The sequence below is a fragment of the Schistocerca serialis genome, chromosome 5, assembly GCF_023864345.2.
Source record: "Schistocerca serialis cubense isolate TAMUIC-IGC-003099 chromosome 5, iqSchSeri2.2, whole genome shotgun sequence".
Lineage (NCBI taxonomy): Eukaryota > Metazoa > Arthropoda > Insecta > Orthoptera > Acrididae > Schistocerca > Schistocerca serialis.
The window spans coordinates 834368922-834395882 of record NC_064642.1 but is presented as its reverse complement, the minus strand read 5'-3'; the positions used below and the strand labels follow the sequence as shown (position 1 = coordinate 834395882).

The 26961-nt window shown below is 42.4% G+C and overlaps 1 protein-coding gene across 7 annotated transcripts in view; it reads left to right on the top strand.

Annotated features, from left to right (window-relative positions):
- Nucleotides 1-26961, top strand: part of LOC126480707 (ribosome-binding protein 1) — a 347820-nt gene that overhangs the window by 198220 nt on the left and 122639 nt on the right. For all 7 annotated transcript variants that reach the window (XM_050103956.1, XM_050103952.1, XM_050103955.1 and 4 more), the window contains one exon: nucleotides 11719-11903. In XM_050103956.1, coding sequence (XP_049959913.1) covers nucleotides 11719-11903 — 185 coding nt within the window. The remainder of the gene's footprint in view (nucleotides 1-11718; nucleotides 11904-26961) is intronic.

Genomic DNA, 26961 nt, shown 5'->3' with positions numbered 1-26961 from the left:
TGACCACAAAGCCTCAGTTTTTTGTGGAAAATTTAGAGGACAAGTTCGGAGAAGTTGAGGGCCTGTCTAAAATGAGGTCTGGAGCAGTCCTCATACAGACAGCATCCCCAGCACAGTCACGGGCATTGCTTGCTTGCGACAAGCTCAGTGACGTTGCAGTCCCCATTACGCCTCATAAGAGCCTCAATATGGTTGAGGGACTAATTTTCCTTCGTGAACTGTTGTTGCAGTCTGACGACGAGCTTTGTGCAAATCTGGAACGCCGCGGTGTCCACTTGGTATGACGTGTCTTCAGGGGACCTAAAGATAGTAGGGTCGCCACCGGCGCCTCCATCTTGGCTTTCGAGGGAGACACCCTGCCCGAGAAGGTCAGGGTGGTGATATATCGATGTGTGTCAAGCCTTACATCCTTCCTCCCATGCACTGCTTTTGGGGGTTTGGGCATATGTCATAGAGATGTGACGCCAACCCTACCTGTCGGGATTGTGGACGTGCCTCCCACCCCAACGTCCCATGTTTGCCGCCCCCTGTTTGTTTAAACTGTGGACAGAAACATTCACCTTGCTCGTCAGACTGTGCGGTTTATCAAAAAGAACAGAAGGTTGTGGAGTATAAGACCTCGGACAGGCCCACTTACACAGAGGCTAAATGCAAGAAGACTGACTTCACCCTGTGCGCATTTCATCGATGTTTGCTGCAGCAGCTTCAATGTCGCCGTCCCTGGCGACGAGCCCCCGAGCTCAGCCACTTTTTGTGGGCCCTCCAGACCAGCCGTCTATTCCTGCCCCCCAGATAGTTGGGGGAACATCCTCTCCCGTTGCTCCCCTGTTATCAACATCGGGAGTAACAACCCCTCCTTCTTTGGGGACTTCAGTCCCCACCTCTGTGCCGAAGAAGTGCCCGCCTCCTCCGGCTCCCCTCGCGCGGAACGGATCGCTTGGTCCCCTCCCTTCCATGGTTACTGCCCCTCCAGATGTCAGCCAGTGGCTGAAAAAACAACCACCTGAGGGCCATAGGGCTTCCAGGTCTTCCTCGGTCCATGAGAGTGGGTCGGAAAAGCCCACCCAGCCTGATAAACCGAGGGACAAACGGGACCCTATCAAAAAGAAGAAAAAGCAAAAGGAGAAGGACATAGAGACAGAAAAGGAGTTCATCACTGCACCTGAAGATGATGTGGAGCATCTAGTGTCCCCTCAGGAGCTATATGTTGCTCGACCCACAGCTCCTATGGAAGTTGATCAGGCTACTTAGCAATCGGTGGCGGCGAGTGCTTCTAAGGCGTAACCTATCCCCCTTCCCAGGTTCTTTCATGTTTTCACAGTCAGATACAATTATCCTTCAGTGGAATTGCCATGGTTTTTTTCCACCACCTTACTGAGTTGAAACAGCTTTTGTGCCGCTTGTCTGGCCCTACAGAAAACCTGGCTTCCTGTTCGGCAGATCCCCTCCCTCTGTGGCTACCGGGGTTACAATAAGAACCATGTAGAATACAACAGGGTGTCTGGCGGTGTCTGTGTTTATGTTCTTGCCACTGTTGCTAGTGCCCCAGTGCCACTTCACACGGCTCTTGAAGCTGTGGCTGTTAGAAACCGGGCAGGAGTGGAGCTTACCATCAGTTCCCTCTACCTTCCCCTGGATGAGGTTTTCCCTCTTGCTGACCTAGCTGCCTTGTTTGCCCAGCTCCCCCCGCCATTCCTCCATTTGATTTGGGGGACTTAAATGCCCACCACCCTCTATGGGGTGGGGCCCAGATCTCAGGCCAGGATAGTAACGTTGAGGCTCTCTTGGCACAGCAGGACATTTGCCTCCTTAACACTGGTGCTTCCACATATTTTAGCTTGACTCATGGCACATACTCTTAGTAGTCCAGGTCTTCTTCCATACCTCAGTTGGAGGGTCCACGATGACCTCTGTGGTAGCGACCTCTTTGCTATCCTGGTTTCTCTTTTTCAATCCCAACCCCCTGACCAGCTGCCACGATGGTCTCTTCGTAGAGCTGATTGGGCAGCCTACACCTCAGCTACTATGGCCATTCCTCCGCTTCCTGGTGACATTGATTTGGCTGTGGACAAGGTCACTATGGCCATTGTTTCTGCTGCTGAGCCAACTGTCCCCTGTTCGTCATGTACCCTAAGGCATAAGTCAGTCCCTTGGTGGACACCAAAGAATGCAGAAGCTATCCGGGACCGCCGGCGATCCCTGCAACGACACCGGCGTCATCCTTCCCTAGAGAATCTGGTTGCCTTTAAACAGCTGCAGGCCCGTGCTCGGCGGTTAATCTGGCAGAGCAAACAGGACTGCTGGGAACGATATGTTGCCATCTTAGGTTCTCACACCTCCCCATCTAAGGTTTGGTCGCGGGTTTGGCACATTTTTGGCTTTCGTCCTCATACGTCTGTCCCTCGCCCCTCTCTTCGGGGTACACTTTGTACTGACCCAGTCGCCATCGCCGAACATCTGGCAGAATACTTCGCTCGTATTTCTGCGACAGCAGGCTACAGCGCAGAATTCTGCACCATTAAAGAGCAGGCTGAGCGTACGCAGTTGTTGTTTCGCACGCACCGTTGGGAACGATACAACATCCTGTTTAGTGAATGGGAGTTCCAAAGTGCCCTTACAGCTTGCCCCGATACCTCTCCAGGTCCAGACCAAATTCACAACCGGTTTCTTCGCCATCTCTTGGCGCACTGTCAGGGTGAATTACTCGCCCTGTTTAACCGCATCTGGGCGGAGGGCGTTTTCCCAACTCATTGGCAGGATAGCGTTACCATCCCGGTGCTGAAACCTGGTGCAGATCCGCTGGTGGTTGATAGCTATCACCCTATCAGCCTTACCAACATTATGTGCAAACTCCTGGAATGGATGGTGAGTCGGCGGCTCATGTGGATCATCAAAGCTCGGGGCCTCCTAGACCAGCAACAGGGGGGCTTCTGTCAGGGCTGATCAGCGATCGACAATTTAGTCTCGCTAGAGTCGGCTATTCGTACAGCTTTTACTCGGCGAGAACATCTAGTTGCTGCTTTCTTTGATCTTCGAAAGGTGTACAATACCACCTGGCACCATCATATCCTTGCTATGCTGCACGAATGGGGCTTACAGGGTCCACTTCTGATTTTTCTACGGAATTTCCTATCCAATCGCTCCTTTCGGGTTCGAGTTGGCACATATTTTAGCTCTGCTCATATTCAGGAGAATGGTGTCCCGCAGGGCTCAGTTCTCGGTGTTCCCTCTTTTTGGTGGCGATTAATGGTCTTGGGGCTGCGGTGGGCTCATCGGTCTGTTCCTCTCTATATGCCGATGAATTTTGTCTTTGTTACAGTTCCCCAAGCATCAGTGTCGCTGAACGGCGGCTGCAGGGAGCTATCTGTAAGGCACATTTTTGAGCATCCAACCATGGTTTTCAGTTCTCAGCCTCCAAGACCCGAGTGATGCATTTCTATAATCGTCACACGGTCCACCTCCATCCAGAGCTGTACCTTGCCAATGAACTCCTTCATATTTAGGAGACGCATCGCTTCCGTGGCATGCTGTTTGATACTCAGCTCACTCGGACACCTCATCTTTGTGGGCTTAAACAACGGTGCTGGCAGCACCTCAACATCCTTTGCTGCCTCATCCACACAGTTTGGTGGGCTGCGCAAACAACCCTCCTACAGCTCTATAAGGTCTTAGTCCAGTCCCGTCTCGACTATGGGAGTGTGGTGTATGACTCAGCAGCACCTTCAACGTTGCAGATCCTCGACCCGATTCTCCATTGTGGCGTCGAACTGGCGGCAGGTGCCTTCCGCACTAGTCCGGTGACTAGCCTTCTTGTAGAAGCTGGAATCCCTCCCCTACGATTCCGCCGACAACAGTTGCTTGCGTCTTACATCTCCTGCGTCCATGCCTCGTCCGACTACCCAAACCGCAGGCTCCTTTTTCCATCTTCTGCACTCCCCTCCCCACAATGGTGGCCTAGGTCGGGTCTCCTGATCGCGGTCTGCGTTCATTCCCTTCTCTCGTCACTCGAGTCCTTTCCCCTTCCTCTATCCTTACGGACCTCTTCTTCTACCCCTCCTTGGTCCCTCCCTCGCTTGCGGCTTTGCTTGGATTTGTCCTCCGACTCAAAGTCCTCCGTTCTGCCTGCCAGTCTTCAACAATTCCTGGCTCTTCTTGCCTCATTTCGCGATGCAGATGTAGTCTACACTGATGGTTCTGTGGTCGATGGACGCACTGGGTTTGCTTTCATCCACGGCAACTACGTTGAGCAGCATTCGCTGCATTGTGAGAGCAGTGTTTTCACTGCGGAGCTGGTTGCTCTTTATTGTGCTCTCGCTCACCTTTCCTCCTGCCCTGGGGAGTCATTTGTCATATGCAGTGACTCCCTCAGTGGATTGCAAGCACTCGACCAGTGTTTTTCTCGGGACCCTTTGGTGCGCAGTATTCAAGATGCTGTTTTTGCTCTCGCCGACTGTGGTCGTATTTTTTTTAAATTTTCTCCATATTTTCCAGCTTTGAAAGTGACTGTATTCAAAACATTGACAGTATGAATTAAACAACACCTTCAGTCACAACTTTTTCGTGTTTTATTAACTACACGATGCATTTCGGACCCTGTGGGTCCATCGTCAGGTGTAATTTGTCTTAATACATGTTTTATTTTTCTCCTGAATGAGGCGAAATACATAATCCTGTCACAAAAAGGTTTAATGTTAGGTTATGAATTTCGTAAGTCGAACGCAGAAAATGTGTGCAAAATAGAGGAAAATGAACAGTGTAAACTTACCACATCAGCCACAGAATGAATGTTTGCTGGCACTAAAACGTTAAAAATGCTTTCCATGGATGATGTGGTAAGTTTACATTGTTCATTTTCCACTATTTTGCACATATTTTCAGTGTTCGACTTACAAAACTCATAACCTAACATTAAATCTTTTAATGACAGGAATATGCATTTCACATCATTCAGGAGAATAAATAAAACATGTATTAAGACAAATTATACCTGACAATGGACCCACAGCGTCCGAAATGCATCGTGTAGTTAATAAAACATGAAAAAGTTGTGACGGAAGGTGTTGTTTAATTCATACCTCCAATACTTTAGCTATATTCGGTTTGGGGTCAGACAGTTGTGGGATGGACATCTCCTGCTGCACGCTGGAACCTGGTACCTCTTGACTGTGTCAATCAAATTATTGGCATGATTATTTCTTGCAACTTGTTTTGCAATTTTTGGTCATACCCCTGTTGATTATGCATTTAGCCTTTTCACTTTTGTTATTACTGATCTCCTCTTTATGCGACTTGAAGGGATTGTTTATTCCATTACGGTCTTGCCCTACACATTGTCCTGGATGGGAGTGAGTCAGGCACAGGGAAGTTCCTTCTACTGCAGATAAGTCTTGGAGGGAGGCCCTCGTCTGCTCTCTGGCCATTTGGGTTGCAGACCAGCCAAACTATCTCCATTCGACCAGATTGCTATTGGGTGTCACTAACTCTGTATAGACTGTCCCACGAATGAGAAACTGATGACCTTGCTGTTTAGGTCCTTAACCCCAACCAGCCAACCAACCAGCTAATTATTCAAATAAGTCAGAAAAGAGGTGAAAATGGGTGTTTGCTGCATTTGGTTTAGTTAGAATCAACAAGTATTGAATGACCTATCACCTATGGAATGTTACTAGCTTTCTATGAACCAGTTATTGATCCATTTTAGGTGAGGCATGTAGAAATTTATGTATTCGTACTTGGTGTATGCTGAGAGGTGAAGGATGATGTAAGTGTCAGTGTAGCAGTTACTGGTGTTAAAATTCCACCTTCCTTTGCCATTTACTTTGTAGTGTGTGTGTGTGTGTGTGTGTGTGTGTGTGTGTGATGACAAACCATCAGCAATTTATGTAAGTCTCATCTGAAGGTGACTGATATGGTACTTCTTCTTCTTCTTTCGAATAACCCATTTGAATGGTATGATGAATCAACTTTGGCTACTCTTCATTGTATTAGATCTCCATAGTTTCCAAATTTCCTTCATCGTCTTAGTGTTGTTCCCTTTCTTCTTGACTCCACTTTCATCTAGTTGTTTTCTTCCTCTCCTGAAATCTGAAATTCTATCTCTTGAACTTCCTTCTGAAATGTGTTCTGTTTTCTATTGTGTCTGTTGTAATTCCACTGTTTTCCGTGTCCTTTCCAGTCTCTATGAACCGTGCATGCTTGGATTTGAAGCTGTTGAGTAATGTGAATATCCGCTTGGTTAGTCTGTTTTTATCCATTCTGAATATATGCCCAAAAAACTGTAGTCTTCTCTTCCTCATTACACCAGTTAGTTTTTCAGTTTCCAAGTATAGCTCTCTGTTTGGTCTTAACCTGTATTCAGCATTATTGCTTCTTTTAGCTCCCAGTATTTTCCTTAAAATTCTTCTTTCGACCTTCTCTAGTTTCTCAAGCTCTCCAGTTCTTTTTAGATTAAGTGTTTCTGCTACATACAGAGCTTCAGGTCTGGCCACTGTTTGATAGTGTCTTATTTTCGTGTTCCAGGACAAGGATTTTTTTGTTATAAACATTTTTGGTCATAAGAAACACACTATCCATTTTGTGCTCTCTAGTTTCTATAGCCGTCATTTCTTTTGCGTTGAATGTAATCCATTCTCCTAGGTATTTAAAGGAATCTGTTTTGTGTATTGTATTGTCAACTGCAATATTTTGAGGAGCATCACAGATGTTTGCCATGAACTTTGTTTTTTCAAAGAATATGTGTAGTCCTACTTTGGCTGCTTCTTTTTGCAGTTCTGTTGTTTGTCTTTGGTCATTATCTAGCGAATCTGTAATCAATGCTATGTCATCTGCGAAGGCTAAACAGTCGACAGTGGTGTTGTTTGGATTCCTTTCTAGTTGAATCTGTGAAGACTAAAACAGTCAACAGTGATCTTGTTTGGATTCCTTCCTAGTTGAATCTGTGAAGACTAAAACAGTCAACAGTGATCTTGTTTGGATTCCTTCCTAGTTGAATCCCTTTAGTATTTATGGCCTTCCTCCATTATTGAACTACCTTCTCTAACACACAACTGAAAAGCAGAGGTGACAAAACATCTCCCTGTCACACACCTGACTTTATTTCAAACGATTTTGAGAGCTCTCCCGTAAATTTTACTTTCCATTTTGTATTTGTCAAAATTACTTGTAATTATTTCAGTTGTTTTAGTATCGAGTCCCTTTCAAGGTATCAAGCAGTGTATTTCTGTCAGTTGAATCATTTCTATGGACTGTATTTCTTTAAGCTACTTTTGAAAGTTTTTTAAGGGTCCCTAGCATTGCTCTGTTTGACGTTGGAGTCTATTGATGCTAGTTGGTCTTTCATGTATTGTACTTTGATCTTTTTAAGGCCTTTTGATGCTTTCTTCCGGGCTTCTTTTAGTGCATTTCTATTTTTGTTTGCATTCCATATGTTCCAAGCACGTTGTCTTGTTATGGTTTGTTTGTCACAGTTATCATTCCACCAGGCATGTTTCCCTTTTTTGGTAAGGAGAATGGTTTCTTCTGCTGTCTGTACTATGTCATTTTGAAGTTGTTCCCATGTTTTAAGTGTTCCCTTTCCCAAAAGAGTCCTGAAATTACCTTCCTTAGTTAATTTCTGAGTGCAAACTTTTTAGGTTGATATTGACTCTTTCTTTTATACAGGGTGATTCAAAAAGAATACCACAACTTTAAAAATGTGTATTAAATGAAAGAAACATAATATAACTTTCTGTTATACATCATTACAAAGAGTATTTAAAAAGGTTTTTTTTTTCTTTTTTTTTCCACTCAAAAACAAGTTCAGAGATGTTCAATATGGCCCCCTCCAGACACTCGAGCAATATCAACCCGATACTCCAACTCGTTCCACACTCTCTGTAGCATATCAGGCATAACAGTTTGGATAGCTGCTGTTATTTCTCGTTTCAAATCATCAATGGTGGCTGGGAGAGGTGGCCGAAACACCATATCCTTAACATACCCCCATAAGAAAAAATCGCAGGGGGTTAAGATCAGGGCTTCTTGGAGGCCAGTGATGAAGTGCTCTGTCACGGGTCGTTCTCGGCCGTCCAGAACTTTCCCTTTGCACAAACACCCATTCTCTGTAAACTGTTTATACCAACGTTTAATACACCACCTATCAGGAGGTTTAACACCATACTTCGTTCGAAATGCACGCTGAACAACTGTCGTCGATTCACTTCTGCCGTACGCAATAACACAAAAAGCTTTCTGTTGAGCGGTCGCCATCTTAGCATCAACTGACGCTGACGCCTAGTCAACAGCGCCTCAAGCGAACAAATGTACAACTAAATGAAACTTTATAGCTCACTTAATTCGCCGACAGATAGTGCTTAGCTCTGCCTGTTGTTGTTGCAGAGTTTTAAATTCCTAAAGTTGTGGTATTCTTTTTGAATCACCCTGTATATTGGCCTAATTTTGAATTTAATTATTGATAGATAGTGATCTGAATCTAAACCTGCACTCTTAAAACTTTTACATTGAGTATCTCTGATGTAGACTGTCTGCTTATAGCAACATGGTTTAGTTGTTTCTCCCCACAGACTGGATTTGGGGATACCCATGTAGATTGTTAACCATGTCATGTTCTTTGCATAAACTGATAAGTCTTTCTCCATTTGCATTGGTTCTTTTATGTGCAGGGAATTTGCCAGCTATGGATTTGAGCATTAAAGTCTCCAGCAATATTATTTTGTTTCCAGAGGAAATCTGGTCTAAGGTGTTTGACAGTTCCTGCCAAAAAAATCTGTTTGTTCTTTTCATGTCCGGTTTTCTCATTTGTTGGTGCATGTGTATTTACTATGGTATACAGTTTGTTTGTTGAGTTGAAGCTTAATGTTGAAAGTCTTTCATTGATAAATTTAAATTATGCTATTGAGTTTATTGATACGGTTCAAAAACTACTTCATAAAGGTAATGTAATACTTAATAAATGACTGGTTAAAGCTATTTTTAGTTATGCTTCGTTTAATATACACTCACTGTGTCCTGTAGCACCTGTGATAGACAAGCTTAACATGACTGAAATTTAGCAGTTCAGAGTTTAACAAAACAGTAAAATTCTGATATGAATGAGCTGATTGTTATGTGCAAGACATCAATAAAAAGTATTTTCTTGGACAGTCATCATTATAAATGCTCAGTGATGTAGAAACTAAATAAGTAGCAGAACTTGTGAACAAACTGTTGCATGAGACCTAGATAATAATTACATAGCCAGGAACTTAAAGGTGACCAGAAGTTTCAACATCAGTTGCGTAGTTAGATATGTTTAAAACTTTATTTATTGGGCCTCACACCCGTCATCGGCATCACAGTAGTTAAGAGTTAAATAATCTGTGGCCAGATGGCACAGGATGATCTTTTTCTTTTTCTCTTTTTTTTTTTTTTTTTTTTTTTTTTTTTTTTTTTTTTAAACAAAAATTGTTAACAGAAACTTTTCATTTATTAAGTGCTTTAACGTATTGTTTCTGAAGAGGCTAAGATTGTTTGTTGGAACAATTAGCACATTTGGGTTGTAATGGAAGATATATTTTACTTCCTTTTGGGTCTGTCCCAATATCCAGCCACACTATGCGAACGTCATCTTGTTTTTAGGAGAGTAATGGTCGACATCAGCTGCAGTTCCAGAGACCCTTGTGTTTGATGGGTGAACGAACCTCATGGCATTGTTTTAACTGAAATGTATAACAGGAACTGTTGGGGAGATTAACAGTGAAAGCGAAATAATGATGCCGGACTCTGCGAGGCTTGCATTAGAGATACACAATTTCCATTGTCAGTACGTACTTAACAGCACCATTCAAGTCAGAAATTAACTTGCTAGAGGTCTGGAGAGGAGGCAGCACTATCCAGGGGAATGGTATTAAAAGAAGTAGTTGCTCGGAGAGAATGCCCACACTATGCTGTTGAGAATGAGTGGCTAAAAGGCCTCAATGTTCAGATAATTTTTGATGCTTTGGAGCTTGTGAAATAGTGCACTCCTCCCCCTCCTCAATGCAGCTGAAATTATTCTGTCAGTACAGAAAGTTGGTAGAAATTCACAAGTGTGTACGCATGCATGAGAGCTGTATTTTGATTAGTCATTTTCAGAAGTTTTAATCATGTATTATGAATTTGTAAGTGTGCACACACTGGGTAGGCAGAGGCCTCATTGCAGATAATGGCACCATTAATTTAGGTATTGCTGAAAGAGTGATACAGACTTGATGTGGTCTAATTGAAGCTAATAGTGCATTTATTTCCAAGCAGATTTGAATTGTTTTGTTTTGGGTGCTATTTTTGTCTACATGAATGCAAACTGCTACTCATTTGTTTACCCTTTGGAGACATCAGCAGAAGTCTCAAGGACTGAGCTGAAGTTAGTGTATTTACGATTGGTGGTGCAAGTTTTTCAGTTCAATGATCATATCTTGGATTCTTTCTGAATGCAGATGGATGACTGCAGGGCATTTATCATGGGTCAGAGCAAGGCGCTGCACATTGCTAACAGTGTGTGGATACCAGCCATATAATGCTGTGACATCTTGGGGCATGAAATGAAGGAACATTCTAGTGTATTGCAAATTAATCTAAATAAATAATCAAAATTATCTCCAATAAGTCTTAGTATATGCATGCTCTAAATGTATTTTGCAACTTCATTGAAAGTTCTTTTTCATGATTTGAAACACAGTGTTGGTTTGCTGGATTGTCTCATCTTTGGTGGCAATTAGAAAAATGTATGTCACATTCTTGACACACCACCAAAGGAAAGGAGGTAGGGCTGGTGTTGAATCAGACCATTGAGAAAATGATGTAGTATGAAAACAGTGTTTCTCACCTGGGCATGGAGACAAGTTGTAAATAACTGATTAAGGAGGATCCCCTATCCCCTTCTGTAGTTTCTCAATTTGCTGTTAAGACGCTGAAACACCATGTAATTTCTGAAAAAAAAAAAATATATATATATATATATATATATATATATATATATATATATATATATATAATAAAAAACAAAGATGAGGTGACTTACCGAACAAAGGCGCTGGCAGGTCGATAGACACACAAACATACACACAAAATTCAAGCTTTCTGCTTGTGTCTGTATGTGTGGATGGATATGTGCGTGTGTGCGAGTGTATACCTGTCCTTTTTTCCCCCCAAGGTAAGTCTTTCCGCTCCCGGGATTGGAATGACTCCTTACCCTCTCCCTTAAAACCCACTTCCTTTCGTCTTCCCCTCTCCTTCCCTCTTTCCTGATGAGGCAACAGTTTGTTGCGAAAGCTTGAATTTTGTGTGTATGTTTGTGTTTGTTTGTGTGTCTATCGACCTGCCAGCGCTTTTGTTCGGTAAGTCACCTCATCTTTGTTTTTATATATAATTTTTCCCACGTGGAATGTTTCCTTCCATTTTAAAAATTGGGGGGGAGTAGTATGCGACAGCAGATATTCACCTGACATGGATGTAATAAGCCATTGTGGCCAAATTAATATAACTTACATTAGGAAAGTATTTTCAGTTAAATATTATTGTCATGTTCTGCTGAACACTGACAGAAAATTCAGTTGATGTTAAAAAAAGTTGTTATAATATAAAGCTTCCCTCAGTTATTGGCCAGTCTTTTGTCAGTTGACTAGTGAGCTAAGCTGTCACTTGAGTAATCAAAATTGATAATTTTATTGTATTATTTAACACTAAATTTAATTTTTTTCCAAGCTTTCAAATTTCGTGGTGCTGCAGAAAGAAGTAGAACAGCTCAGAGAGGAAAATGAGTCACTTGCAGCACATGTGACTGCCATGACAGAAAGACCAGCTGCCGAAGGTCGGGAAAACGGCGATAATGGCTACATTGAAGAGAAGCAGTCTGTGAGCAAAGCTGAAGAGCTAAATAAAGAACCAGAGTAAGTATGATGCTGAACACTCCACTTATTGCAGAGTTATTGTATGATGGCCTGCATTGTAAAATTATAGTTTATAAAGACTATTTAAAAAGTGAAATTGGGCTTTCCTATTAAAAAAACCCTTGTAGAATAATTTCTTATTTCAGAACAGAAAAGGGTCACAAAATATTACTGCAGAAGTTGGGCCATTATGAAATAAGAATTGTAGCTCGCAATTGGTTCAGCTTATACTTCAAGATGGCAGCAGAAAGGTCATTTTCCACAGTAATGAGAACAGCAGTGATGTGCAGTCTGTGTTTCTTATATGTATAAATGATAAAAGCCTCTTAATATGACAAGTGATTATGAAATATTTCTGTTTGCTGTTGACACCAACTTGGTAGTGAAGGGTGTTGAGCACAACATAGGCAGTGCATCAAATACTGCAGTCAAAGACATACGTTTATGGCTTATAGAAAATAACTTGATGCTAAATCATAGAAGACTTGCTTCTTACAATTTCTAGCACACACTTCAACTATAACTGATATATTGATAACATAGCATATCCATATGGTTAGTGAGTCTAAACAATCAAAATACCTAGACGTTCAAATATACATCGTAAACTCACAGGGAATGCCCATGTTTAGTATCTTGTTCTAAAATTGAATCTTGCTATATTAACCATTAGAAAAGTATTTGCAATAAGTGACAGTCCAACTTGAAAAGTAATCTGCTTTGCTGAATCTCATTAGATTATGACATTGGCATTATATTCTGTGATAACTGTCCCGCATTCACAAATGACATTTTTGGCTCAGAAGTGGGTAGTCCAAGCAATGTGTGGTGTACATTTGCAAACCTCTTGTTGACCTCTGTTGAAGAGTGTGGGATTGTGCTATTGGCCTCTCAATATACATTAAATAAATGTTGTCAACAATACGAACTTATTTCCAGTAATTAGCACTGTTATGGGGCTACATAACTAACTTCATTGCAACATAAAAACTAAACCATAACTCGTACGACTCCATTAAATAACACAGTCAACAACAGAATAAAACATATATAAAAACAAAGAGACACACAGGTCAATGACTGCACCAGGATAATCATTAAAAATAGTTATCACTTGAGCATAGTGTTACACTGCACATAACATTGTACTTCACCACTCCTCTGTTAGTGTCACGAATATTTTCTGCTGAATTGCATGTGTCGTCCAGACCAGGTAACAACAGATCGTGCATGGGCTGCTGACGGTACATTAGAGGTTGCCACCAACATCTATTCTGGTTGATCTGCAACGGGTGATGTAGCAGCTGGAGTGTTTGTAGAGTCCATTCCATGTTGTGTGCAGGTGAGTCCGTACCAGTTTAGGGTGCACAGAAAGCAGGTTTAAACCTGGCACTGGTGATGATGGGTGGCATACCCACCACATAAACTTCGAATGGCTTGTCCTCCCTACTGATGATACAGTGAGGCCAGTCGCGGGGTGACTGCAATGGCATACATACTGCATCGTGCTATACAAAAACATAGTGGTACTCCTGTTGCTCGCCAAAAACAAAAGGTCATCGGGTCTGCAGATCCCTTGAAACATCGAGGTATAGTTGCCAGATTTGTGTATCCAGCTTTTGCATCAAATCGGGCACATTGGCAAAGAAAATGCCTGGTAGTTGTATTGACTGGCCATAAACAAGTTCTGCAGTTCTGGCTTTCAGTTCTTCTTTCAGTGATGCACAGAGTCACAGTAGGATGATGGGTGCCATCTTAGTTGACCACTGTGAGTCATAACATCGTAGCAGGACTTTAAGTATGTGGTGCGTGCGTCCGACTGATCCATTCGCTGCCAGGTGGTAAGTTGTAGCTCTAATCCGCTTCATACCCAGTAGGGCAGTGAACACTTGAAACAGGTAGACTCAAATTGTCTTCCCTGGTTTGTTACAATTTGTGTAGGCACACCAGAATGGACGATCCGTGTCCAGAAGAACACAGTTGCGATTGTTTTGGCAGTAATGTCGGGAATTGAGAGTGCCTCAGGCCAGTGTGTAAAATGATCAGTTGTAAGGCAGTAGATGTATCCTTCTGATGGTGGGAGGTGTCCTAGAGGTCTAGGTGGATACGTTTAAATATATTATTCGGAGGAAGAAATGCACCACAAAGTGACCTAATGTTCCGACTAACTTTATTTGGTTGACAGGCCACACATTGTCACATATATTACATGCAATCTTTGTGTGTGTGTGTGTGGCCAGACAAAAGCTCGCTTCACTGTGTTGGTAGTGGTCCTTACTCCAGGGTGTGACACGTTACGTGAAGAGGCAATTGCCTGTTGGCGAAAGTCAACAGTCACAAATAGTCATGGTTTGTTAGTGGCAGTGTCTCAATACAGCAGCGCAGTCGACAGTGGCAGTGTAATACGGCGGAGTTGTAGGCTCCGTAGCTCACTATCTGATTGTCGGGGACAGCGAGAGCTTCAAAGTCAACTGCATTAGTGATTGCTTCAATCCTAGATAGCGCATCAGCTGGGGACGTTCAGTTCTCCATCGACGTGAACAGTATTGGTGGTGAATTGTCAGATATATAGTAGAGATGTCACAGCCGACGAGGTGACACTTTCTTAGGACACTGGCATAATACGTATTTTTGTGGCTTGTGGCTTGTGGTGAGAGTGAGCTGCTGTCCCTCCACCATGTAACAAAATTTTTTAATAATAGCATAGCCAACATACAGTTCGCGATCATCAGTGAACCAGTTCTTCTGAGATGGCAGTAATGTTTTACTGAAAAAGGCTAAGGGCTGCCACTGCTCATCCATTTGCTGTTGCAGTGCAGCACAGATTGCAGTGGCAGATGTGCCGACCACGAGGATGAGAGGCAGCTGCGTAACTCTGTGCGCTAACAGTGTAGCTTTTGTGATGGCAATTTTCACTTTGATAAAAGCCAACTCGACCTCACTATTGCACTGGAGTTTGTCTTTGGCTTTGGTGAATCGTGCAAGGATTTATTCTGTGGTACAGCTTGGAGGGCACGACTGCAAACAAACCGATGGTAAAAACTGGTTACACCGAGAAATCGTGGTAATTCTGTAACTGTTGTAGGCTGTGGAAAAGGATAGCTTCTTCTTTCTCCTGGGGTGCCCACGTGCCTTGTACATTTATAGTATAGTGGAGGAACTGTACTTCAGCTGCTCCAAAGATGCATTTTGAAGGGTTGAAAAAAGCAGGCCATGTGCACATAGACGGGTGGAGATCTGTCGTAAGTGTGACAGGTGTTGTGCCTCTGAGTTTGACGTGACCTGGATTTCATTGATAAAAATCGTAACAGAAATCTGTTGAGTGAATTCTTCTGTGAACCATTGAAATGTTTGATGAACATTACAAGATCCAAAAGGCATTCAGGTACATTCAAGTAATCCAAACGGTGTCTTAGCGATGTTGTTTGGTGTCACAGGTATTTGGTAGAATTCATGAATTTAGTCCAACTTAGAAAAGATGTGCTTACTGTGGATATCAAACATAAGATCTTCGATATGTGGTACTGGGTATCAATCTAGAATGATTCTGGCATTGAGCTGCCTAATCACCACATGGACTCCATCCACTAGTCTTTATTGGAACCACGTATAGTGCTTGATGGGTGGCTGATACCTTGTGCAAGCACAATACTCTTGTGTAGATTGAACTACCAGTAATAAACATAGTAGTCCATCTCAGAATTCTGTCAACATCTTCCTTTAATCCGACATGGTGGGGATCCCAGGCACTTGAGCAGTACTCGTGAATGGGTCCAATAGTGTTCTATATGTGCTCTCCTTTACAGATAAGCTGCAGTCTCCTCCCAATAAACTGAAATCATTCCTTCCCCCTCCCAACTACCAGCCTTATGTGCTTGACCCATTTAATATCGATTTTCAACATAATGCTTAGATATTTAATTAATGAGTCTGTGCCTCAAGCAGCACAGTACTAATGCTGTATTCAAACCTTGGGTATTTGTATTGCCTACTTCTTTTGTTTATTTGAGTCAGAAACAAATACAATGTAAGATAAACCAATACAAACAAATGCAAGAAAGAGCTAGCAAGCTACACTACTGTTAACCGAAGCCTTCCAGCTACAGCTGCACATAGTACTGGAAGCAGATCATCTTCTGTGCAAGATGCAGGGTGTAGTTGACAATTCAGTATATCCTCCACAGTCTGTGGTTCTCTGCAGGCACAGTTGGTGGCACTGACAGAGAAGAGCCATTTCTGGAAGTTGCTCCTGTATCTTTCATCTCTAGAATGAAGACAGTTAAATGACTTCCATACAATCCAGTTCTGTTGTGCCCAGGTGGGAGGGTTTCCAGTAGGGGAGTCCAGGTAGAGTTATTTTCAAGTCAAGAAATCCGCAGTTGTTTTCTTGTTGCAGCTGTAGCTATTTGCAAGAATGAAGTGGTCTTCAGGAAACAACTACTTGCACCTCGATCTTGGGGCTTCTGGAATGTGCCCATGTAGTGCATGGTTTTCCTGATGAGCCTGACTTACTCTCTGTGCATTGGGAGCTACTTCACAACAGATGTCTGGTGGTACTATGCAAGCAAGTTGGTAGAGCCTTAAAAGTGACATACATTTCAGACAACTTGGAATAAGCCTACGTGTTTTGTTTAGCACATTGTGCTTTAGGTTTGGATGGATGTGTTTGTACCAGACTGGCACACACGCTCTGCTGCACTGTATAGCTAGTGTCATCATTCTCAAGGTTTCTGGTAGAGAACCCCACATGCTACCAATGATCTCGCAAATTTTCATATTCTAGCAGTGCTGCTTGTAGGTCAGAGTATGGCTCAGAGTGACTCCCAGATTTCAGATGGGTTTTATTTACTAATTATATCCTTTGCCATTTGGTGTCACATATGCAGCATGTCTTGTGTTTGCAATGAGAGGCACACAGTTGTATTTTAGCTGGGTTTGGGCAAAGCTGATTGTTTGAATAATAGGCACTTAGCTCCCTCAATGTGTCTGTCAGATGAGTTTCAACACCTTCAAAAGATTTCCCTTGACTAACTAGTGCCAGAACATCAGCATAAAGGAAACTCCTGGTGTTCACCAGAAGTGCTTGGTCATTGGTATGGATGTAAACACCACTGGTGAAAGAATCCATCCATGTGGTAAGTCATTTGTTTGGCACCTCCACCAATTATACAGATCTCAAACGTCCACGTAAAATCTCCTGTTTTGGAGTAAGTTTTGAATAAGTTTGTTGAAGCTATAATCTTTTATCATCCCATAGATCCATGGCAAAGCAAGATGGTTGACAATTTTATAAGCAGCTGTCAGCTCAATAAAAACTAATCCTGTAAGTTTTTGTTTTTGTGTTTCATAGATGTCCTCAATAATCTGTGAGATTGAGGACCAGAGATGTGCAGCTTTTTCCTTGTCTGAAACCTTAGAGCAAATGTTAAAATGTTACTGTATCCCTTGATTCATGTTTTTCTTACAGCTCTACATTAACTTACATTTTCCCACATTTAGAGCAAGCTGCCATTAATCACACCAGTTAGAAATTTTGTCTTAGTCATCTTGTTTGCTCCTACAGCCACTCATCTACATCTACACCTACCCGTATATTCTGTAAACCATCATGAAGTGCACGGCAGAGGATATGTCTCATTGTACCAGCTATAAGGGTTTCTTCTTGTTTCATTCATTTATGTTATATGGGAAGAATGATTCATTGTGTCCCTCTGTGCATGCTGTAATTCTGATCTTATATTCATGATCTCTCCTCCAGCATCGTGATCGACCTCACCTTCATGGAACTGTGAGGCGAATCAATGTGGGGTTAGGGATGGCTCTGAGGACAGCCAACTTTTGCTTGTGTTTCTCTGGTGCCCGTCGGGACTATCAACAGATGTGGTTTCACTAGACATGGCCTACAGCTAAACAGGACTGGGAAGGGAAGATTGGTACAGCTGATTCATGAAAGTAAAGGGGGTGGATCTCAGGCCACACATGGTCAAATACCTGTTGTCATAGGTAGGAAAAGTAGGTCTTTTTTAGGATAAATCCAGACAACAGGTTCCCCTGCCTAAAGAGTATCTCCAGCACTTTAAAAAATACTGAAAAATCACTCAAAAGACAGATTTTAACACCTCAAATATCACATATACCAGATGTCACAAAGAAAAACAAACCTTTGGAAAGAGTAACATGGGGCATTTCACGTACTTAACAATCCTCCATCAAAACATTCAATCAATAAAAAATAAAATACAACTATTAGAAGTTGAGCTCCAATCTTTGACTTGCACAGTAATTTGTATTACTGAGCACTGGTGTAGAGAAATAGAAATCAAACGTGTAATATTATCATTGTATAAAAAGGCAAACTCTTACTTCAGAACTCCTTCAAGGGGTGGAGGATCATGCATTTATATCAGAAAAAGAACACAGTTCAAATCAGCACATGACCTCAGTACTGTAAGTGAAGAGAAACACTTTGAAATATCAGCTATTGAATTAACAGGGCTTGGTATCACCAAGAAATTAATCATTTTGTGTGCGTATAGATCTCCCAGTGGTAGTGTGGACACTTTTTTCGATAAGTTAACAGAAGTTCTAGATAAAGTCTCAAGTACAAAGGTCAACATAATTCTGTGTGGAGACATTAACATCAACACTAACATCGTAAATGAACCCAGCAGCACCTTCATAAACATTCTTCAAAGCTTTGGCATGTCTCTATTGGTCAATAGGGCAACAAGGGTTAACACAACAACTTTATCAGTAATTGACCATGTTGCCACAAATATGGACAGGGATAAATGTGATGTAGCTGTAAAAGATCTTGGATTATCAGAAAATCTCTGTCAAATAACAACAGTAAAGTCAGGCATCAAATCATTCCCTAAACTACAAGCCTACAAACGACATCCATCGGAAATCAAAATAAAAGATTTTTCAAAAGAACTAGAAAAACAAAGCTGGGATGAAGTGTATAAGGAAACCAATGTGAATATGAAATTCTCTAAATTCTCCACATTGTTTAAATTGAACTATGAAAAGGCATTTCCAAAAGTATGCATGTCTGTATCAACATCTCACAAGAACAGATGGATAACAGCAGGTATTAAGAAGTCCTCCCAAACACTTAAACACTTCAGTTCCGTGAAAAACATTCGCAATGATCCAGAATTCTTAAATTTCTATCATAGATACAAAAAGATCTATAGGAAGGTGCTGATTGCTGCAAAAAAGTCATTTAATGACAAAATAATATTAATGCAGAGAATAAAAGCAAAGCAGTCTGGGATGTTATAAAAAAAGGAAACGGGGAGAGGCAAACAAACGCAGAATAACATACTGCTAAGGGAGGAGGATAAAGTAATATACAGGGTGTTTCAAAAATGACCGGTATATTTGAAACGGCAATAAAAACTAAACGAGCAGCGATAGAAATACACCGTTTGTTGCAATATGCTTGGGACGACAGTACATTTTCAGGCGGACAAACTTTCGAAATTACAGTAGTTACAATTTTCAACAACAGATGGCGCTGCAAGTGGTGTGAAAGATATAGACGACAACGCAGTCTGTGGATGCGCCATTCTGTACGTCGTCTTTCTGCTGTAAGCATGTGCTGTTCACAACGTGCAAGTGTGCTGTAGACAACATGGTTTATTCCTTAGAACAGAGGATTTTTCTGGTGTTGGAATTCCACCGCCTAGAACACAGTGTTGTTGCAACAAGACAAAGTTTTCAACGGAGGTTTAATGTAACCAAAGGACCGAAAAGCGATACAATAAAGGATCTGTTTGATTCAACGGACTGGGAACGTGACGGATGAACGTGCTGGAAAGGTAGGGCGACCGCGTACGGCAACCACAGAGGGCAACGCGCAGCTAGTGCAGCAGGTGATTCAACAGCGGCCTCGGGTTTCCGTTCGCCGTGTTGCAGCTGCGGTCCAAATGACGCCAACGTCCACGTATCGTCTCATGCGCCAGAGCTTACACCTCTATCCATACAAAATTCAAACGCAGCAACCCCTCAGCGCCGCTACCATTGCTGCACGAGAGACATTCGCTAACGATATAGTGCACAGGATTGATGATGGCGATATGCATGTGGGCAGCATTTGGTTTACTGACGAAGCTTATTTTTACCTGGACGGCTTCGTCAATAAACAGAACTGGCGCATATGGGGAACCGAAAAGCCCCATGTTGCAGTCCCATCGTCCTTGCATCCTCAAAAAGTACTGGTCTGGGCCGCCATTTCTTCCAAAGGAATCATTGGCCCATTTTTCAGATCCGAAACGATTACTGCATCACGCTATCTGGACATTCTTCGTGAATTTGTGGCGGTACAAACTGCCTTAGACGACACTGCGAACACCTCGTGCCTTTATGCAAGATGGTGCCCGGCCACATCGCACGGCCGACGTCTTTAATTTCCTGAATGAATATTTCGATGATCGTGTGATTGCTTTGGGCTATCCGAAACATACAGGAGGCGGCGTGGATTGGCTTCCCTATTCGCCAGACATGAACCCCCGTGACTTCTTTCTGTGGGGACACTTGAAAGACCAGGTGTACCGCCAGAATCCAGAAACAATTGAACAGCTGAAGCAGTACATCTCATCTGCATGTGAAGCCATTCCGCCAGACACGTTGTCAAAGGTTTCGGGTAATTTCATTCAGAGACTACGCCATATTATTGCTACGCATGGTGGATATGTGGAAAATATCGTACTATAGAGTTTCCCAGACCGCAGCGCCATCTGTTGTTGAAAATTGTAACTACTGTAATTTCGAAAGTTTGTCTGCCTGAAAATGTACTGTTGTCCCAAGCATATTGCAACAAACGGTGTATTTCTATCGCTGCTCGTTTAGTTTTTATTGCCGTTTAAAATATACCGGTCATTTTTTAAACACCCTGTATGATCCACAGCACTTAGCAAACCATGTAAATGACCAGTTTTCAAGTATTGCAGAGAAGTTACAGCAAAAATTCCCCCAAACAAATTTAACACCTTTAAATAATGTTGCACTAAATACAATGATGTTACTTCCAACCACAGAGAATGAAGTCGGTAAAACAATTCAAAAACTAAAAAATATAGTCAGTAGGCTTAGATGAAGTACCATTGTGTGTACTGAAACAATGCATAGGGATTATACAAGGCCCCTTAATAAATATAATAAATTAATCCTTCACATCAGGGACATTTGCAGAGCAGTTAAAGCAGGCAAGAGTTGTATCTTTGCTTAAGAAAGGTAATTCGGAAGACATAGAAAATTGCAAGCCTATTTCCCTGCTGTCAGCATTCTCAAAAATAATAGAAGCAATAATGAAAGACAGATTAGTGAATTACCTGACTAAATACAATCTTTTAAGTGAATCACAGTTTGGTTTCTGAAGTGGTAAAAATACGGAGTCAGTCATAGTAGAATTCACAAAAGTTGTACTTGATGCCCTTGATAAAGATGTGTGTCACAGGCATATTTTTGGATCTTTCTAAGGCGTTTGATACAGTCGACCACAAGATTCTATTAAATAAATTAGAAGCTTTAGGATTAAGAGGGGTAGTTAATGACTGGTTTCGATCATACCTAACAGTTAGGGTACAAAGAGTAGAGATAACATATACTTCAAATAGATCCAAACATTTAGTAAAACACTTATCAGAACCAAAATACATTAATATAGGGGCTCCGCAAGGTAGCATATGAGAACCAATACTGTTCCTGACATACATCAATGACTTTCCCAGTAGTGTTACTCACGGTGAAAAATCCTCTTTGCTCATGATAGCAATGTTATAGTCACTGAGAAAACAAGAGAACTCCTTGCCGAGAAAGCAAATGAAACTTTCAAGGAAGTTTATGATTGGTCAATAAGTAATAAAGTGACATTGAACATAAAGAAAACTAATGCCATGAATTTCAGTTTGAAGAGAAAAAAGTGACGATGTTAAATTAAATGAAGGCGGCACCTCTATAGACTGTGTAACAAATGCAAAATTTCTTCGAATGAATATTGATTCTCAGTTGAAGTGGTGTGAGCACACAAAGGTACTTGCAAACAGAATGTCTTCAGCATGTTATGCCCTTACAATCCTGTCATCAGCGTGTAACATCCAGTGCCTTTTAGTTACATATTATTCCTCTGTACACTCAATTCTTAGCTGAGGCATTCTTTTATGGGGAACAAATGCACAAAATATGAACACAATTTTCAAACTCCAGAAAAGAGCCATAAGAATAGTAACCAAAAATACTAGTCGAGCTCATTGTAAAGATCTGTTCAGAACACTGGAGATTCTAACTGCTCCATGGGAATACATTGACCAGTCAGTTGTACCCATCAAAAATAACGTTGGTAATTACTCCACAAACAGCTCTGTCCATCACCATGCAACTAGAGATAGACTCAACTTACATTTACCAAGAAAAAATAAACATAAAACTCAAAACAGAATAAAACTGTACAATAAATTACCAAAAGAGATTAAAGAAATTGCAAAAATACACATATTTCAAAAGGCAGCTAAAAAGTACCTCTTATGTAATACATTTTATACATTGAAGAATTACTTAGCTAAAACAGAGTAGGGGTTTGATAAAAAAGTTATACAAAAAAATGATGATTATAAAATATCCAACATTCCACATAAAACCTTCACATTATGTTTTTTTTTCCTTTCTAGAAATACTTACCCCCAAGCTATGGATAGCACAGTTCTAACACTCTTCCTCGTTTTGAGCTCAACATCTCACTCATTATGGGGGAATGCTGACTCAGTTTTTCAGGATAGCAAATAGGAAGTTATGATACAGCAAATGGCCCAGAGATCACCTGTGTGTGTGTGTGTGTGTGTGTGTGTGTGTGTGTGTGTGTGTGTGTGTGTAGTGAGTGAAGTTTTATGAAAGTGAACAATATGGCATTACATTATTTAATAAGTTATATGTAAAAAAAAGTATTGTACACCAGGAGTAAATCTAATGATCGTCTCTAACTAGAAGTCTGGTAATATATGTGTATATGAATTAGCTTATTTTAAATTGGTCTAAATTTGTAAATATGAATATAATAGTGGGAAACATTCCACGTGGGAAAATATATACATAAAAAATATAAAAAAAACAAAAAACAAAGATGCTGTAACTTAGCAAACGAGAAAGCGTTGGTATGTTGATAGGGGCAATAAAACACACACACACACACACACACACACACACACACACACACACACACAAATAAATTTCATGCTTTCGCAACCCAAGGTTGCTTCATCAGGAAAGAGGGAAGCAAAGGGAAAGACAAAAGGATGTGGGTTTTAAGGGAGAGGGTAAGGAGTCATTCCAATCCCGGGAGCAGAAAGACTTACCATAGGGGGAAAAAAGGACAGGTATACACTCACACACACTCATATCCATCCGCACATATACACACACAGGCAGACATATGTAAATGCAAAGACGTTGGGCAGAGATGTCAGTCGAGGCGGAAGTACAGAGGCAAAGATGTTGTTGAATGACAGGTGAGGTACAAGCGGCAGCAATTTGAAATTAGCGGAGGTTGAGGCCTGGTGGGTTACGGGAAGAGAGAATATACTGAAGGGCAAGTTCCCATCTCCGGAGTTCTGATAGGGTGGCGTCAGCGGGAAGTATCCAGATAACCCGGACGGTGTTACACTGTGCCAAGATGTGCTGGCCGTGCACCAAGGCATGTTTAGCCACAGGGTGATCCTCATTACCAACAAACACTGTCTGCCTGTGTCCATTCATGCGAATGGGCAGTTTGTTGCCGGTCATTCCCACATAGAAGGCTTCACAGTGTAGGCATGTCAGTTGCTAAATCATGTGGGTGCTTTCACACGTGGCTCTGCCTTTGATTGTGTACACCTTTCGGGTTACAAGACAGGAGTAGATGGTGGTGGGAGGGTGCATAGGACAGGTTTTACACCATGGGCGGTTACATGAGTAGGAGCCAGAGGGCAGGGAAGGTGGTTTGGGGATTTCATAGGGATGAACCAAGAGGCTACGAAGGTTAGGTGGACGGCGGAAAGACACTCTTGGTGGAGTGGGGAGAATTTCATGAAGGATGGATCTCATTTCAGGCAGGATTTGAGGAAGTCGTATCCCTGCTGGAGAGCCACATTCAGAGTCTGATCCAGTCCCGGAAAGTATCCTGTCACAAGTGGGGCACTTTTGGGGTTCTTCTGTGGGAGGTTCTGGGTTTGAAGGGATGAGGAAGTGGCTCTGGTTATTTGCTTCTGTACCAGGTTGGGTAGGTAGTTGCGAGATGCGAAAGCTGTTTTCAGGTTATTGGTGTTATGGTTCAGGGACTCAGGACTGGAGCAGATTCATCTGCCACGAAGACCTAAGCGTTAGGGAAGGGACCGTTTGATATGGAATGGGTGGCAGCTGTCATAATGGAGGTACTGTTGCTTGTTAGTGAGTTTGATGTGGACGGATGTGTGAAGCTGGCCATTGGACAGGTGGAGGTCAATGTCAAGGAAAGTGGCATGGGATTTGGAGTAGGACCAGGTGAATCTGATGGAACCAAAGTAGTTGAGGTTGGAGAGGAAATTCTGGAGTTCTTCTTCACTGTGAGTCCAGATCATGAAGATGTCATCAATAAATCTGTACCCAACTTTGGCAGACTTGGCTAACAAAGAAGGCTTCCTCTAAGCGACCCATAAATAGGTTGGCGTACGAGGAGGCCATCCTGGTACCCATGGCTGTTCCCTTTAATTGTTGGTATGTCTGGCCTTCAAAAGTGAAGAGGTTGTGAGTTAGGATGAAGCTGGCTAAGGTAATGAGGAAAGAGGTTTTAGGTAGGGTAGCAGGTGATCGGTGTGAAAGGAAGTGCTCCATCGCAGCAAGACCCTGGACGTGCAGGATATTTGTGTATAAGGAAGTGGCATCAATGGTTACAAGGATGGTTTCTGGGGGTAACAGATTGGGTAAGGATTCCAGGCGTTCGAGAAAGTGGTTGGTGTCTTTGAAGGATGGGAGACTGCATGTAATGGGTTGAAGGTGTTGATCTACGTAGGCAGAGATACATTCTGTGGGGGCTTGGTAACCAGCTACAATGGGGTGGCCGGAACGTTTGGGTTTGTGAATTTTAGGAAGTAGACAACAACAACAATTAGGAGGTAGGGGTACGCAGTTTCGGTGGGGTCAGGAGGTTGATGGAGTCAGGTGAAAGGTTTTGTAGGGGGCCTAAGGTTCTGAGGATTCCTTGAAGCTCCGCCTGGACATCAGGAATGGGATTACCTTGGCAAACTTTGTATGTAGTGTTGTCTGAAAGCTGACGCAGTCCCTCAGCCACATACTCCCGATGATCAAGTACCACGGTCGTGGAACCCTTGTCAGGCAGAAGAATAACGATGGATCGGTTAGCCTTCAGATCACAGATAGCCTGGGCTTCAGATGTGGTTATGTTGGGAGTAGGATTAAGTTTTCCAAGAAAGATTGAGAGGCAAGGCTGGAAGTGAGCAATTCCTGGAAGGTTTGGAGAGGGTGATTTTGAGGAAGAGGAGGTGGGTCCTGCTGTGACAGAGGACGGAACTGTTCCAGACAGGGTTCAATTTGGATAGTGTCTAGGGGAGGTGGATCATTAGGAGTAGGATTAGGATTATTTTGCTTCATGGCAAAGTGATATTTCCAGCAGAGAATACGAGTGTAGGACAGTAAATCTTTGACGAGGGCTGTTTGGTTGAATCTGGGAGTAGGGCTGAAGGTGAGGCCTTTGGATAGGACAGAGGTTTCGGATTGGGAGAGAGGTTTGGAGGAAAGGTTAACTACTGAATTGGGGTGTTGTGGTTCCAGATTGTGTTGAATAGAATTTTGTGGTTTTGGGGGGAGTGGAGCTGGAAGTGGGAGATTGAGTAGATAGAAGAGACTGGGTCTGTATGCAATGAGAGGAGGTTGACGTTTGTTGGAAAGGTTGTGTACGGTGAGTGAGTTGCCTTTCCGGAGGTGGGAAACCAGGAGATTGGATAGTTTCTTGAGGTGAAGGGTGGCATGCTGTTCTAATTTGCGGTTGGCCTGTAGGAGGATGCTCTGAACAGCCGATGTGGATGTGGGAGAGGAAAGATTGAGGACTTTTATTAAGGATAGGAGTTGACGGGTGTGTTCATTGGCTGAGTTGATGTGTAGGTGAAGGATTAGGCGGGTGAGGGCTATGGATTGTTCAGTTTGGAACTGGTATAGGGACTGATGGAAAGAAGGGTTACAGCCAGAGATGGGAACTTTCAAGTGTGAGGCCTTTGGCGGTAATGCCAAATGTCAGACAAGCCTGAGTAAATAAAATATGGGAGCATAATCTGGCTAGGATGAAGGCATGAACGGACACAGGCAGACAGTGTTTGTTGGTAATGAGGATCACTCTGTGGCTAAACATGCCTTGGTGCACGGCCAGCACATCTTGGCACAGTGTTACACCATCCGGGTTATCTGGATACTTCCCACAGCAACCAACCTATCAGAACTCCGGAGATGGGAACTTGCCCTTCAATATATTCTCTCTTCCCGTTACCCACCAGGCCTCAACCTCCGCTAATTTCAAGTTGCTGCCGCTCGTACCTCACCTGTCATTAAACAACATCTTTGCATCTGTACGTCTGCCGTGACTGACATCTCTGCCCAATATCTTTGCATTTACATATGTCTGCCTGTGTCTGTACATGTGCGGATGTATATGTGTGTGTGTGCGCGTGCGCGAGTGTATACCTGTCCTTTTTCCCCCCTAAGGTAAGTCTTTCCGCTCCTGGGATTGGAATGACTCCTTACCCTCTCCCTTAAAACCCACATCCTTTTGTCTTTCCCTTTCCTTCTCTCTTTCCTGATGAAGCAACCGTGGGTTGCGAAAGCTTGAAATTTGTGTGTGTGTGTTATTGTTTCTATCAACGTACCAACGCTTTCTTTTGGTAAGTTACGGAATCTTTGTTTTTAGATATATTTTTCCCACGTGGAATGTTTCCCTCTATTAGATTTGTAAATACTTTGACATGTCGTATATCTTTGTAAAACGAGATCTACGGATGAATAAAGCTACTGCTACTACTACTACTACTACTACTAC